This window comes from Odocoileus virginianus, chromosome 31 (assembly GCF_023699985.2).
Source record: "Odocoileus virginianus isolate 20LAN1187 ecotype Illinois chromosome 31, Ovbor_1.2, whole genome shotgun sequence".
NCBI lineage: Eukaryota > Metazoa > Chordata > Mammalia > Artiodactyla > Cervidae > Odocoileus > Odocoileus virginianus.
This window is the reverse complement of record NC_069704.1, coordinates 11,352,531-11,368,992: the sequence shown is the minus strand read 5'-3', so window position 1 is coordinate 11,368,992 and position 16,462 is coordinate 11,352,531. Positions and strand designations below refer to the sequence as shown.

At 39.1% G+C, this 16,462-nt stretch overlaps 1 protein-coding gene across 3 annotated transcripts in view; it reads right to left on the bottom strand.

The window, feature by feature from the left end:
* The window catches only part of ECPAS (Ecm29 proteasome adaptor and scaffold), a 106,198-nt gene that overhangs the window by 71,666 nt on the left and 18,070 nt on the right, over nt 1-16,462 (bottom strand). For all 3 annotated transcript variants that reach the window (XM_070459297.1, XM_070459295.1, XM_070459296.1), the window contains 2 exons: nt 9,484-9,614; nt 550-666 (listed from right to left, as the gene is read on the bottom strand). In XM_070459297.1, the coding sequence (XP_070315398.1) occupies nt 550-666; nt 9,484-9,614 (248 nt within the window). The remainder of the gene's footprint in view (nt 1-549; nt 667-9,483; nt 9,615-16,462) is intronic.

Here is a 16,462-nt window from a genome sequence, read left to right as displayed (position 1 = left end):
AACATCATCTGCCATTACATAGCATCAATATTTTTTACATTTCATTTTCATGAGAGAACATTTAATAGGAATATTTCTTACCAGCCCCAGCTTACTCACTTTTAAAAAGAGTATCTTTCTAAATATATAATATATATATCAAATATATTATTTTTAGTTCAGCCTTCCTACCTCTTCCTGTTTTTTTACCTTTTTTTCCTTCTTCTATCATCCTTTACTTATTCTATGCTACATAACCCTTCTCTTTCTATTCATACCAACATCTCATAATCTTTTACTAAGAATCAATCATTCTTTTATATACCAACATACCTGACACATCACTACACCAACATTCCTTCGCCCTATGTAAAACGGCCATGCATTAACCTATTCCTACCATTTCCTCCAGGTGAATATTCAATGGAAAAACAGTGTGTTCATTTGAAGAAAAACATCTCATGTTTTATTTAGAAATAGTCTAAGATGAAATTCTAGGCTGGCCAATATACTGATAACATCTACAAAACATTATGAAAGAAAACTTACTGTAAGTCAGACAATACTCACTGTGACAAAGGAGACTGCAGCAGGGTCCTGGTACTGAACCAACAGTGTCTCTACTGGGAGCTGTATCTTGGGGCGGCTTTTTATGCGCTTATTCAGATGGACCAACAGTTCCATTACCTAAAATAGAGGAAGGCATGAACTGAAATTCTTGATCCTATTTTAAAAACAAATTCATTTCTCAACTATTACCTATTTTACTTTTTTTCTTGTAAAGGATGTAAATTTGGCATCCCAGAAAGGGAGTATAGAATATCGGAATCTTGTTCCAAAATGCTATCCCCAAGAATCCATATACCAGAATTTTACTAGGCAATGCATTTCACAATAGCCTTTAAGTTAACTAAAGCTGAGATTCCACAGAGGCCTGTACTGAGGCACAGTCCCCCAGAAGACGGTGAGCAAATGACTGCAACACACCATGCTACAGACTGAATATCCGTGTCTCCCAAAATTCGTAGAGCAAAGCCCTAATCCCCACTGTGATTTGGAGGTAATTAGGTTTGGATGAGGTCATGAGGGTAGAGGTCCCATGATGGGATGGATGCCCTTATAAGGAGATGAAGATATCAGAGTTCTTCCTTTCTCTGTCATGTGAGGATAAAGCAAGAAGACAGCCCTGTGTAAACCATGAAAAGTTCCTGCTGAAGAAGCTGAGCATGCTGGCTCTCTGATCATGGACTTCCAGCCTCCAAAACTGTTTGGAGAAAATAAATAAAACAGAAATAAATGCTGTTTATGTCATACAGTCGGTGGTATACTGTTACAGCAGCCCCTATAGACTAACTAAAAGTACTACAGAAAGAGAAACATTCAAGGTACTGTGACTTTCAAGAAGAAAACTTGTCTGCCAAGATCAAGGAGGACTTCAAGAAGAAAGTGACAGGAAACAAAGTCATAAAGAGCAGATGAAATTCCAAGCAGAAGGTCAGTTATAGGTAGGAATAAGAGGTCTAAACGAACACGGTGCGCTCTATCTGACTGAAACATAGATTGGTAAGAGATAAAAGTGGGGCTTAGATTTGGATAAAATGCTGAGAAGTTTTTACTTTATTCTGAAGATCAACTGATTCTATTAAGAGTTTAAAGTAAGTAACACCAAGCCTCCTCTCCTTTACGTGGGAAAAAGACGGCAGAGACGGAGGTCAACAAGCAACAATTCTCATGGGAAGAAAGGAAGCTACAGAGGCTCATGTCAAACGACCCCAGTCTTACTGTGAAAGTGGGATAACACCACTTTATCTAACTAAGAAAAGAGCATTGAGATATAAGATTTTTACAAAGCCTTAACTAAAGACTCAAGAATTTAAAGTGAGACTATTCCAGAGGGCCCAGCTTACACTATTCATCATTTCTGGAATCTGAGCTCTAGCTTCAAAGCAAGTATTAAGGAGAGCTTATAGGGATGTTCACAGCAAAAGTTCAGTTATTTACAGTAATCATGAAATAAGTGCATTTAAGAATAACAAATCTAATAATATTCATTAAACAAGTGATAATAATAATCATAAAATAGCTGACATTTATCAAGCAGTTTCCATGCAGAACAGCACTTTGCCTTCCTTGTCTCATCTGAGTCTCAAAACCACTGGGAGAGGTGCTATTATCACTCCCATTTGGTCGAGGAGACAGCAAGTGGCACAGTCAAGATCTGACTCCAGGATCCGTATTTTTAACCTAACAGTTGAGCTCAATTCATCTAAAGTGTCTGTCACTGTGCGACACTCTCAGGACCCTGGGACTTTGCAAAGACTGAGAATTCTACATTACCATGCTTACCTCACCCAACCTCCTGCCCATCCAGATCTGTGATTCAGCTGGATGACAGAGGGAAAAATCAGGAGGAGACAGGCCAAAGGAAACAGACCTCCTCCGACAATCTAAGCTAGGCTGATTCCTATAAGGACCCAATGGAAAATCATCACTGATGGAGATAAACAATCGTCTCCAGAATTACATACTCTCTTATTTATCACAGTTTTAAAATTTTAAGTCAATTAATTACTTAATTTTCTTCTAGCAATATTATCACCTTAAATATTGATTCACTTTCCAAATTTGACTATCTACTGCCTGGAATCCTTTATAAACTCATAAAAATCAAGACACCCACTGAACCAGTCCTTCCCCCAGCTAAAATCAACAACAGTTAACCTCTGTCAGTAAGCCTCCAGAATTATTAGTCATGGTGTATAATATTTTGTCTCTGTCAGTTCTTATTACTCATTCAGTTAAATTCATTTGTTCATTAGTAAATTTTTTAATGGAAGTATAACATATAGCTGAAAAGCAAAGTTAAGAATGTGTACGGCTTAATAAATTTTCACAAAGGAAACACATTTTTGTAATACCAGAAGTACAAAGTTCCTGCACCCAACTCACTAGCGCCTCTTCCTGACTTCTAATTTCTAATACCAGATTTAAATTTATATCAACAGAATAGGATGAACTCATGTGTTTTTCATTCTATATTATATCTGATTTTCATCCATGTTGTTGCTCACAGTAATGGTTCACTTTCACTGCTCTTCTAGGAAGAAAACCAGAATGTATCCATTCTCCTCCATCATGATAGATATTAGATTATTTCCAGTTTGGACCATTAGGAATAATTACAATGAACATTCTTAGTTATGTCTTTTGGTGCACAAGTATAAACATTTTTATTGTACATAAACCCAGGACTAGAAATGCTTGGTTATGACGTATACATATGACAAACCTTAGAATATTTCCAAGCAGTTTTCCAAAGTGGTTATACTAATTTACACTCCCACCAGCAGTGGTCAGTTTTAATTTTATGTAAAATAGAATTCTACATAACATATCTCATTTTCCTTAAAACAGGAAATGTACTCTAATGATATGTCAGTAGAAATCTAAAACTTATTTCTCTTGTGAATTCCCTGCTGGTCCAGTGATTAAGACTAGGAGCTTTCACTGAGATGCCCCAAATCCAATCCCTGGTCGGGAACTAACTCCTAGTTTCATTGACTATAAACCTTTACATGCATGAAACTATTTATACATAAGTTTTCACTAAAAAATACTCTGCTTTTATATGAGTCTTATTTTTATGATTAAAAAAAAGGTATAATGTTTGTAACTGCATTCTAGATTTGTGACAAATATCTATATCTTTTATTTACAATTACATAATAACCAAAAGTCCAATTATTATGTTGGTTCTATTTGCAAAAGGTATTAGTATAAGTACAGGACTGTACAAATCATGAAAGTCTGACCAGATAGCCATATTTCAGAATAATTAAAAATCTGACCTAGTATCTAATACTTCAAAACAAATAAAAGGGAAACACATCAAGCCTCCACCGCCTGGAGTCAAAATAAAGTGAAAGTCATCAGTCGTGTCCGACTGTTCGCAGCCCCATGGACTATACAGCGCATGGAATTCTCCAGGTCAGAATCCTGGAGTGGCTAGCCTTTTCCTTCTCCAGGATATCTTTCCGCCCCAGGGATGGAACCCAGGTCTGTCGCACTGAAGGCGGACTCTGCACCAGCTGAGCCACCAGGGGAGCCCAGAGTCAAAACAAGGCGCAGGCAAGTCCGGCTGCCGCTCTCAGCCGCTCCTTCACCCCACCTCTCCCTCACTGCCCCGCACGCACTGCATTTACCTTCACACCTGAGCCAAAGAAGGAACACGTTTGCCGTCAAATGCAGCCAAAGACTGGCAGAAATGACTTAGTTTGGGATTCTCTCTCATGTGTCACAAAGCTAAGTATTCAGCTTCTCTGAGCCTCAGCTTTTTCCTCGATAAAATGGGAATAACGTGAGCTTCTATACCCTGCAGAGCCGTTAAGTAAGTTGTAATGAATTGAGAGACAATAACCACATAGGCATGTAATGCTTTGCATTATTATCATTTCAGAACCACTTTTCCTCATTTGCAGATATCAAATGATAACACTTCACAGGCCATTGTGAGGATTAAATGAAAATATATGTCAGAGTCTAGCACACTGCTTAGAATGTAAACAGGTATTTCAGCTGTTAAATCTCTTTTCCCTTAGGCCAGAAGTTTCCACACTTACTTAACAGCAAAACCTCTGTATCAACAGAAATGATATGCAAAAAGAGCAAATAAAATCAATATTTTATAATATAAAACAAAGTTCACAATAATTATATCTTTAATACTTTATTCTATTTTGCTGCTTTTTAAAATTATAATAGAAAAACCCATTTATTACAATAGATCAAAAAAAGTCATAATCATCCCTTTTCCCTCGTCCACTCACAGCCACTCGAAGACACCAGTGTTAACAGTCCACTGTTCTTCCTCACACCTTTCTCTGCAGTCACATAAACTTTTACAAACATATTTACATCTTTAGATTTTACTTCTTTACTTTTTACAAAAATGACCTATATATCATTAACATCAGCAGAGTCCGCTTTGTTTCCAGTTAAAAATATATAAGCTTCTTAATTTAGACCTAACCCATTCTTTGTTAATAGCTGCACAATATTCCACAGAATTCAAAGTTGTTTTCAAAAAATCACGTGTACTACTCATCACTCAAAGTAAATACATGTTCACATATCTCCTTCAAGCTTTTTGTAAAAAGGTTAGAAAAAGTCACCAACAGATCAAAGTCAGCATTATTTGGAATATGAGAAGAAAATCAAAGGCAAACTTCTAGGAAAGAAGCTCCAAAGGTCTTTTTTCAAATTAGCAAGTTTCTAAAAACCTGACATGCTACACAATGAAATATAAAAATGAAATATTTTTTCCTGAATTCCACAGCTTGAAAAACAAAGAAAGCTATGCCTTCTTTGGAAAAGGTCTTTAACATACATATATTTATTGACAAATATCTTGGAGAACACACAGGAGGCAGTGAGAGAACAAGTGTAAAAAGTAAACTGAGGGAAAAAGGCAGATATTGCTTAGAATTCTAACAATAGTAAGTGATTCAAAGTTTCAGACAGGATCCAACCACAAAACAGCTCACCAGATCCTCAGTGCTTTCTAAAGAAGTAAGAAATAGAAGGGTAGACGGAGAGGGAAGAAATCTGATCAAGATAAAATAATTTATTTGCTGGTAACTGAGTAAAACATTTTGTTTATGCAGATACAAAGTAATGATTGAAAGGTTAAGAATGTGGATACATTGGCCTGATTAATCATTATATTAAAACAATACAGGTGATCAAAGGCCTACACAGAAAATGTGTGGCAGGATGAGAAGGTAAGGAGAAGAGGGAGAGATGGAGAGACTGAGAACAGATCAAGTGATGAGCAAGGTTAATAAACCAGAACAACCAATCTAAAATGCCCTTAATCCAAACCTCAAAAAAAAAAGAGAAAGTGACATGTCAACTATATTGATGAAGAGATGCAGCCAAAGTAAATAAAGTTGATGAGCTGAGTCAAAGATTCACCAATCAAACCTACATGGAAGGAAAACACTGGTTACAATACTCATCTCAGAGGAGAGGTACTGGGGTAAGAAAAAAATCTTAAATGGCATTTAAAAGATAAGAAACGTATGTAACATATTATAAATTACTAAGAAAGACAAGATCTTCAATTTGTGCACCAAAAGCCATCCAGGTGAAATTATTAAAAAGAAAATCAGAATAACTACAACAGCAGCAGGAGACTGTAACTCACTATCTGTTTACAACAGGACTAGAAGACAGGCTTCTCAGGAAACGAGAGCACAGTGCTGAGTGGCCTCTCCACACACTGAGCTCCCATATTCTACACAAAGGAACTATTTTTTTTAATCTTATGAATAGTTTTTATGAACATCAGAAATTACATACTTTAAAAGATCAGAGCATTTGCTCACTTTGGTTCCCAATCAGAATGCAATAAAACCATGCAAATTTTACACAGTTTTGAAACTAAAAACAATATTCTTATAAACTGTCAAGTCAAAAATAACCTAAAACTGCTCATCAGTATAACAATGGGGTGTAAGTGAAAGTCAAAGTCGCTCATTGTGTCTGACTCTTTGCGACCCCATGGACTAGAGCCTGCCAGCCTACTATGGCCATGAAATTCTCCAGGCCAGAATACTGGAGTGGGTAGTCTTTCCCTTCTGCAGGGGCTCCTCCCAACCTAGATATCGAACCCAGGTCTCCCACAAAGCAGGCAGATAGATTCTTTACCACCTGAACCACCAGGGAAGCCCAAGAAAACTGGAGTGGGTAGCCTATTCCCATCTCCAGGGGATCTTCTTGACCCAGCAATCGAACCGGGGTCTTCTGCATTGCAAGCAAATTCCTTACCAGCTTAGCGACAAGGGAAGCCCAAGGAGTATAACCAAAATAGTAATCAAAAAGAAATCCTCAAGCTGAAGCCATTTTTGGTTCTGTTTCTTTTTTTTTTTTTGTTTATCTGACTTTAAACAAGTGACAAGTATGCCAAGTTTCACTTTCGTCTATAAAATGAAAATCATATTTATATCTCACGTGATCTTGTGAGGATTTAAGTTATTAGCATTTTTCCTGGCACATAATAACCTTTATCATTACTGTATAAACTGAAATCTTATGTGAGAAAAATATACTAAAGGAAAACAAAAAAAGGAATAATCTGAATATAAACAGAAGAAAAATACACTTTTAAAAAAATCTAAAAGCTGTTTTTTGAGACTCCCCTGGCAGTCCTTGGTTAAAAATCTGCCTTACAATGCAGAGGACGAGGGTTCAATTCCTGGTCAGGGAACTAAGATCCTGCATCCCCCAGAGCAACTTAGGCTCAGGTACCACAGCTAGAGAGAGCCTGCCTGCAGCAGCACTGAGTCTGTGCGCCACAACGAAAGATCCGGCATGATGCCAACGAAGGTCCGATGCAGTCAAACAAACAAACAAGTACTTTTTTAAAAAAAGACTGCAAATTCTTTTAAAAAAAAGGTGTTCTCTTAAAAAAAAAAAAAATGCTAGGAACAAAAAAAGTAGAAACAAGAATGGAATTTCTCCACTTGAATGGTAAAAGAATATTAAGAGAAACAGTATGATAGAGGTGAACAATATACAACTGAACACATAGATGGTTAGAGATAAATGATTTTCTATAAAAGATAAAAACACAAGGAAACGTAAAAATCCTAAGTAAATAAGTTAAAAAAAAAAAACCACCTTACTGAAAACTCTCAGCCTAGAAGCCTAGCCTGACACAAAAACTTCCTCCTTTCCTCTCCTGTCTCCCCTGCAAGTCTTTCTCCACCCCACAGCCAGAGCGATGGTGTCACTGTCACCAGCACCCTTGGCAAACTGCCGCTGGACTCCCCACGCCTGACCTCCCACCCCCTTCCTCTGATGCGCTGGGGGCAGCCCTGTGGCCCTCTTCAGCTCCCTGCCAGCCTTACACTCAGTTCCAGCTCCAAATCTCTGCACAGGGCCTTCTCTGCCCTTACTGGTCTCCCATTTCTGCGCCTGGCTATTTTCTACACATCGCAGAGGCCTCCCTTACACCCTACATTTAACTTAAATCAAGTCCCCAAATATATTCTTTCATAGGATCCTTTTCCATCTTAGCACCGACTGCAATTTTAACTCTATACTATTTGCCTGATGGTTTAATACTGTTCTCCCTAACTAGACATTTCTTTCCTTCACCAAGGTACTCCTAACACCTGGCATATATAAGGTACTCAGCAAATATTTGCCAAATGAATGATGAGACTAAATAAGGAAACAGAAACCAATGTATGAAGGCCTTTTATATCTTGCTATTCTGAGGGTAAGAAAAGGCCATAGGAGAGTTTTAAATAGGAAAATGACATAAACACATATCTATCTCAGCAAAGCAGTTATTAACAACGGGCATGTCAAATATTAATACGTGACAAGAATGTCCTGTTCTTTCCTGTAAACAGAACAAACATTCTTAAAAGATACTCTTTCTCCACTGAACTCAAACTGGGCCTCAAAATCCCTCTCAGGGCAGACCTCCAGGAAGGTCACTGCCAATCAATTAGAGTGGCCCAAGGGATGAAATCTGATGATAGCTCAAAAACCCAAAAGTCTAGTATAAATACACGGGAAGACTAATGAACTATTTTAAACTGAAGTGTCCAAATGTTCCCTGTAGAACATTAGGTTAAAAAAGAACATCTTGATGTCACAGTTATGCAACTTTTAGTATAGTTTTTTACAAAAATCCTAAAACAGGAGCTATGCAAGAGTGCCTTGCTTTTAAGAACATCTCTTTTGCTTACCCTAAATTAAGTTCATATTCATCGTCATGCTTAGCTGCTCAGGTATGTCTGATTCTTTGTGACCCCATGGACGCCATGACTGCCCATGGGATTCTCCAGGCAGGAATACTGGAGTGGGTTGCCATTCCCTTCAGGGAATCCCTGGCGGCTCGGTAATCCCTTTAAATTAAGTTCATATTCACAGCCAATGATTAAAGAAGATTTCTGCACCCCTGATGCAAAGAGCTGACTCACTGGAAAAGACCCTGGTGCTGGGAAAGATTGAAGGCAAAAGGAGAAGGGGGGGCAGCAGAGGATGAGATGGTTAGAGCGCATCACCAGCTCAATGGACATGAATTTGAATAAACTCCAGGAGATAGTGAAGGACAGAGGAGCCTAGCGTGTTGCAGTTCATGTGGTCGCAGAGTTGGACACAACTTAGCAACTGAACAACCACCACTTTTCATAATGGACTCAAGAGCATGGATTTTAGATCAGGCCTCCATACATTCCAGAACAATTATCTCAACTATTATCATCTAGTACTGATGCCAAGTTTATTGGAGCTAAAAGTAGCTGTGCTAAGCATTCCAAAGGTACTCTGAAATCATGGAAGGAGGTTATGGACTTACTGTCCATTTGTGAAAGGCCTTAACTGGGTTCATGAAGCTAGATTTCGATAATGGAAACAGAAAACTCACTTCATAAAATACATCCATGTATTCCCCATTTAATTCCCCCGCAACAGCCCCAGCACGCTTACCTTTTTGCGCACGCCTTCTTGGGTGCTGGACAGCTTGAGCAAAACAGGAGGAAGGAATTTAGATATGATATTCTGTAACTGCTCATCTGTTTCAGCATGTCCAAGTCGTAAAAAGACTCGTTCAAGCTGATCTATAATATAAAAAGAAAAAAGGAGAACTTAGCAAATCAAACAGGATCAAGACTAATCACTTTTCTTGCCTAATCCTTTTTTCTAGATGCAGATCCTTCAGTTAGAACTTTAACCATAGCTAGTCCTGTATACAGATGATTTTGGCCCCACTGTGAAACAACACCAAAAAGGTTTACTAGCTAATTATACTGTCTCAGAACTGTCCTGGTCATTTAACCTCTAGAAGGGAAGAAAACAAAGCTAAATTTCTCTGCTACTCACAAAACTATTCAGTGTTTCTAAAGGATGTGGATACCAGAAAAGATACAAAGGTTTTTAAGAAATCTTTTAGATAAGAGAGCCAGGAAAGAGAACTTTAATCAGATACCAGTGATCTGGTCTTTGGTGAAACCATCTTACTGATGAAATTTCTGCAAAGACAGAATCACTGCCCACTACTACTGGAATTAGCCAAACAGACTGTGAAAGATAAATTTCCACCAAGAAAGCCACTGAGAAAGAAACATCTTAACACCATAGGGATGCTTTCAGCAAAACCCAGTCTGTGATAAACTACAGGATAAATAACTAACACACTCAAAGTTTCCATCTGTTCAATCAATACACTGCAGGGGAGGGAAGAGGTAAAAGGGGAATTTACCAATGGCAAATGACTGGATATTTGACTTTTGTTAATTAGTGTTCATTTTTTAGATGTTATAACTGTATTGCGGTTATGTTTAATTTTTTAGAGGTTCTTATAAAAATGATCAGTAGTGATTAGGGAGCCTTCTAAGGGGCTGAAAATGTCCTACATCTCACATTCTGAGTGGTGATTACAAAGATATATATTATAAAAAGTCACAAGCTCTACACTTTCATACTTTCTACTGTATCTACTATACCTCAACTTTAAAATTTATTTTAAAAATTTAAAAGAGTTCTTTCCTTCCAGAGATAAAGACTGAAATATCTACAAGTGAAATAACATAGCAACTTAGATTTACATCAAATAATTGAGGATGTACTGGAAATCTGCTGAAAGAGTAAATTTCAGATGTTCACCTCACCAAAAATAGAAGGCAACTGTGAGAAAGATATTTTAATTGGCTTGACGGAACTATTCATTTCATTATGTATATGTGTATCAAATTATCATGCTGTACACCTTAAATATATATAATTATTTCAAAAAGTAAAAATAAATCAAAATAGTCATGGCTTCAGTCAGGTCCTCATTGTAAAATAAATAAATAATTGGGGGTGCTGGGGTGAGCTATAGGGAGAAGCCACACAAATGACACCAAGATTGGTCATTAGTTGATAACTGTATAAGCTATGGGATAGATACTGAGAATTTGTGCTTTAGTGTATACTTGAAATTTCCATAATAATTTTCAGAGAAAGATTTATATATATATATACATGCACACACACATAAAGACGTAGATACATAAATATAGATATGTAGACGTGTATCTCCATGGGGAGCCTAGAGGCAATGACAACCTGGCACAATCTAGTAGCAACAAGCACCCCCAGTACCCAGACCTTAGTTTTTAAAACCATTCTCCAAGCAAAGGAGCCCGATTCCAGGGCCAGGGTGAGGAAAAAACCAGGTGGGGCTGAAGCAACCTGCAGAAAGGAAAGGGGGCCAGATAGGAAAGGGGGCCTGGAATGGGGCAGAAGGATGCTGGAACCATCCTGAAAGAGCTCCATCACAGTCAAGGCTGGAACAAATTGAGGAACTAATAACACAGTATTGGATTCTAACCCAAAGTATAAAAGAAATCTACATGACCCAGTGATATAAAGAAATGATTGAATGGCTAAATGCATGGAGGAAAAGAGATGTCTTTCTTACAGAATTTCAATGAATATATGTGTAAATACTTCCCCCTACACAAGACAGACCTTAATTCTGGCCTCTACCCATCACCCCTGCAGGGTAGACTAGATTTAGCGACTTGCTTCCAAAGAATAGAAGAGAGAATGAGGAAGACGTTAACTTCAATGTGGTACAACTGGATAAACACTATTTTAACCAGTGATGCCATGGTGGGTACCAGGCTCCCAAATGTGACAAGAAGGGCGTTTCACCTCTGGGGTATTCCTTCCAAAAACTCATGACCTCTATCTAGACAAGGAATAACACAAACAAACCAACAACACCAAGTCAAAATACATCTCACAGGACACATGGCCAGTACCGCCCAAGATTTTCAAGATCGGGAAAGAGAAAGACTAAGAAACTGTCACAGACCAGAGGAGTCTGGGGAGACGGACAGCTAAGTGCAGTGTGGCAACCTGGACTGGGTCCCAGAGCAGAGAGAGGACGTTAGTGGAAAAACTGGTGACATCCAAATAAAGTCTCAAGTTCAGCTTTTAACACAGTCAAGGAAGGAATGGGGGAGAGGTGCGGATGCTGACTGAGGTTAGCAGGCCGAAGGCTCCTCTTTGCTAGCAGCTGAAACACTGCTCTCAAAGTAGCTCTTAAAGACAGTGGATTCAATGTGCGAGTCAGAGGTCAGGGGTCTCCGCCCTGCCTCAGCGCCTCAGAGATCTCAGGCCGCCGAAACTACAGATTTCAGCTACAGAAACTTAGAACTGTTCTGCGGAAGAAGGCAGAGCTGGATTCTTCACCAGAAACTGGTCTGCAGAATCTGTGCCAAAGGCTTAAAAAAAATCAAGTGACATCTGGTCCCTCTCATTTTTCATACAATCAGTTGGGTGCTGCTTCTGTACGCCCAAGACTTCCCTGGTGGCTCAGATGATAAAGCGTCTGTCTACAATGCGGGAGACCCGGGTTCGATCCCTGGGTGGGGAAGATCTCCTAGAGAAGGAAATGGCAACTCACTCCAGTATCCTTGCCTGGAAAATCCCATGGACAGAAGAGCCTGGTAGGCTACAGTCCATGGGGTCACAAAGAGTCGGACACGACTGAGCGACTTCACTTTCACTTTCTGTATGCCCAGCACAGCACTGAACAGTTTCTCGCTCACTAGAAAGGAAAAGATAACATCCCCACACAGTAAAAGTGCTGTTGATGGGAATGTGGGAATGGAAAGAGAGGGCACTGGACATCACATGGGGGCCTTTTCAGAGAAGTCGAGTGCTCTCAAGGAGCAGCCAGCGCCTCTGCACCCTTGGAGGAGGTCAGGGTCACACTGCTGCATCATTCTGAGTAACAGCAGTACTTTCAATAAACCACCATCAGTCGTGTTCAACTTTATGAAAAGGAAAGTAAATAAAAATGCAGATATAATCGACCACTGACCTTTTCAGCCTACAACGTCAACAAAACCAGAGGAAAACATCTGGCAACAGGATGGTGGCTGAATCCTGTTGTCAGAGGCACAAGAGCAGGAGAACCTGTGCCTTTCCCCTCGACCCTGGACGCTGAGCCCCAGGAGAGGGACACCCGCATCAGGCCTCTAACCCCAGACGTGTCCATTCAGAAACAGGTAGTGTAACCGAACGTTCCGAAAATTCAAGAGGAATCGAACATTCAAGTTCACCCTTCGCAAGGATTTAGTGTTCGGTTGTAGGAACTGAGATCCTCTGGGTCATCACCAAAGCATCCGAGGTATGACAGACATTATTCTAGAGTCAAGAGCAAGTTCCATCAACGGTGATGTTATTCCTCTTATTCAAACCCATGCTGAGTTAATTTCACTTAGGAGTAAATTAAAGACATCACCATACCCTCAGATCACCACTGTTCAATGTGGGGAATATATTCTGAACTATGATCTTTTCCTGTTCATACACTAATATTATTTTAACCCAAAAACTGGAATATAACATATACTATTTTACAATTTGCCCTTTCCTTTTAATTAACACAAACACATGGAGTAATGCATGTTTCAGGACATTTCAGATTTTTTAATTAAAATAAAGTATATACGCTTTGTATTTCAAATAACCCTAACCACATTGTGTGTTCTAGGGCAGTTCCTATAATTAGATACATTCAGATTTCTGCAGTAAGACAGATGGATATGTCTTACTATGTGGGGTAGTCAATTATAAAGAACTTCACATCCATTCAGGTCAGGTTTTAATATCAAAAGAATTACACTAGGGAAAAAAAAACACTTGAGATATGTATAAAATTTTAAGTATCTTTCCATCAGTCCAGTTCAGTCACTCAGCACTAAAGAAAGATCAAACTGATAATAGCAACTTTAGAAGTAGTATGATTTATTCAACTATGTGTGCTATTACCAGATTTACAGTACCACAAACAATGCTCCAAAGAACATCTTTATCCTGTGCATTCGAATGGGTTTCTGTTAAGCTAAAACCCTAGAGATGGGACTATGGGGGCAAAGTGTAGGAGTGTCAAGTTTAAGAGATTTTGGGAAAATGCCCTTCCAAAGGTTATGATCCTCTATACCACTAGCAGTACATGTAAATACCAATTTCCCTATATTCCCGCCTACACTGAGTAATCTAATCAATCTAACCAAGATTGTAAGTAATCCATCTTAGCTGAATATGATAGATGAGAAAGAACCATACTATTGTTTCACATATATTTTACTACTGAGGTAAAGTATCTTTTCAAATATTTATTGGTCATTCGAAATATCTTCTTCAGTGAATTTCCTTATTCTTTTGACCTGCTAAGTTCTAAAAGCTTTTATGTAATATTGAAAAAATTTCTGCCTGTTCCCCCATACATTAAAATGCTTTTTTCCCAGTATGCCTAGTGACTTTTCTCTTGTCATATCTAAGTTTTTCAAATATCAATGTACCGTCCCTTCATTTTATGGCTTCTGAGTTTCTAGCCATGCTTAGAAATGCCTTTTTAACTCTAAGATTATAAAAATACTATATTCTACAGGAAAGAGTTAACACAGCGGGCCTGAGACTGCTGTCCTTATACGGTTTTGTCAGTCAAGGCCAGTCCTTGGCCGCCACAGGAAAGCTTGGATTTCAGGAGGGCTCCCACCACTGCCAGGGCTGATGAAGACTGACTCGCAGTGTCTGAACTGTTTGTGCAAACAATATGCTGTATGCTCAACACATGCTTTCCTCCTGAGAACCTGGAATTTTGCAATGTGTTAGGCAGAAGGTGCCAATGTGAAGAGCACCAAATGAAAGCCTTCAGTAATGAGTCTCTAACGAACTTTCCCTGCAGACAACACTTCACACGTGTTGTCATAACTTGTGTGAGTTCTCCTAACTCACTGCTAAAGAATTACTCATGTCCCACGTGCCTCAACTGGGAGAGGACTCTCAGGAGCATGCACCTGGTTTCCTCCAGACTGCTGCTTTTTATCCTTTCATGGTAGTAAGTATTAACCATGAGCACAAGTAAGTGTGTAGTCCTGTGAATCCCAGGCAAGTCACGGAGCCTTGGGGTGGTCCTGGAAACTCTGACACACACACACTTATCTGTGTTTTCTTCTAGCTCTTACGATTTCCCTTTCTATATCCAAGTCTTTAATTCAACTTGAATTTTTTTTGACTCATGAGGGATGTAAAGAAGCCCTTTTTTTTTTTTTTGTCTTTTGTGGGTTTTTAAAATCTCCTTCATTGTGAAATAAAACATTTAGAAATGTGTGCAAGATGTAAGTGTAATTTAATGAGTTATTATAAACACCTATGTAACTACTGCCCAAGTCAAGAAGAAAAATTTTGAAACTTGCACAAAGAAAGGTTTCTACTCGGCTTGGAGAGGACTGAAAGACTGTTGAACACTCCAAAGCACCGTGAATTTTAAGGTCACCTAAGATCACAGAAGTAATTACAGCCATGTATGAACTAGAACAGGGTCTTTTGACATTCAGTCTAAAAACCTTTGCCTACCTATGAGGAGAAGGGGGCAACTGAGGATGAGCTAGTTGGATGGCATCACCAACTCGATGGACATGAGTTTGATCAAACTCCAGGAGATAGTGAAGGACAGGGAAGCCTGGCATGCTGCAGTCCATGGGGGTCACAGAATCAGACACAGCTGAGCAACTGAACAACCACCACCCATGCAACTGTCTACCACGATGACCTGTATTTTACTGGGCAGGATCCCCGTACACCACACCTTCTACAAGGAGCCCTGTTTGAGAGAATCACCAGAAGGTCATAAGAATTTGCCAGAATCAGGTGGAATCCGTGACAATGGGAAAATGTACAAATTCAAAGGTCAGAAAACAATACCAGAGAAAGCTCATTACTATGAATAAGAAGCTAAGACCAAACGTGTCAACCTATAAGTGACCTCCTCCTGCCTGCTCCTCCAGATTCCCTCCTCCTCCCAGGCCCAGCACCCTGCTACCTTCACCCTGTGAAGCAGGCTCCCTGTCTAGCTCACTCATTCACTCACGCACTCATTCCAGCATGAATCAAAACCCTACTGTGTGCCACAGCTTGGTGGGCATGGGTACAGAGTAGAGAAGAAAGGTGAGGCTGGTGTTCATGCTTAGCACACGTGTATGCTATCTGCAGGAGAAAAAAAAAAAACAAAAGGCCTGGGATGGACTGCTCAAGACAGAGCATTTAAGGATGGAAGGAGAGTCTGAGAAACGGAAGGACAGGCACCACACAAAAACCGGAAGAAAACTGGTATGAGGTCATAAGAATGAAGCAAAGAAAAAATGGACTAGTCAGGAAGAACTGGAAAGATTTGCTTGCCCATATTAAAAACAAAAAATTTTAAAACTCCACGCAGGTAAATAAATGATACAAGTGTAAGGAGCAAGATTTTAAAGCTTTTAAGAGAAAACTGAAAAGGGAATGCTAAAGCTCAAGTACAAAGCACCAAAGGCTAACAGATTAAGATTTTAAAATATCATAAAACACACCATAAAGTAAAAGGATAAGCTATAAATAGGTGCAATGTTTTTAAATGAAAAGAATT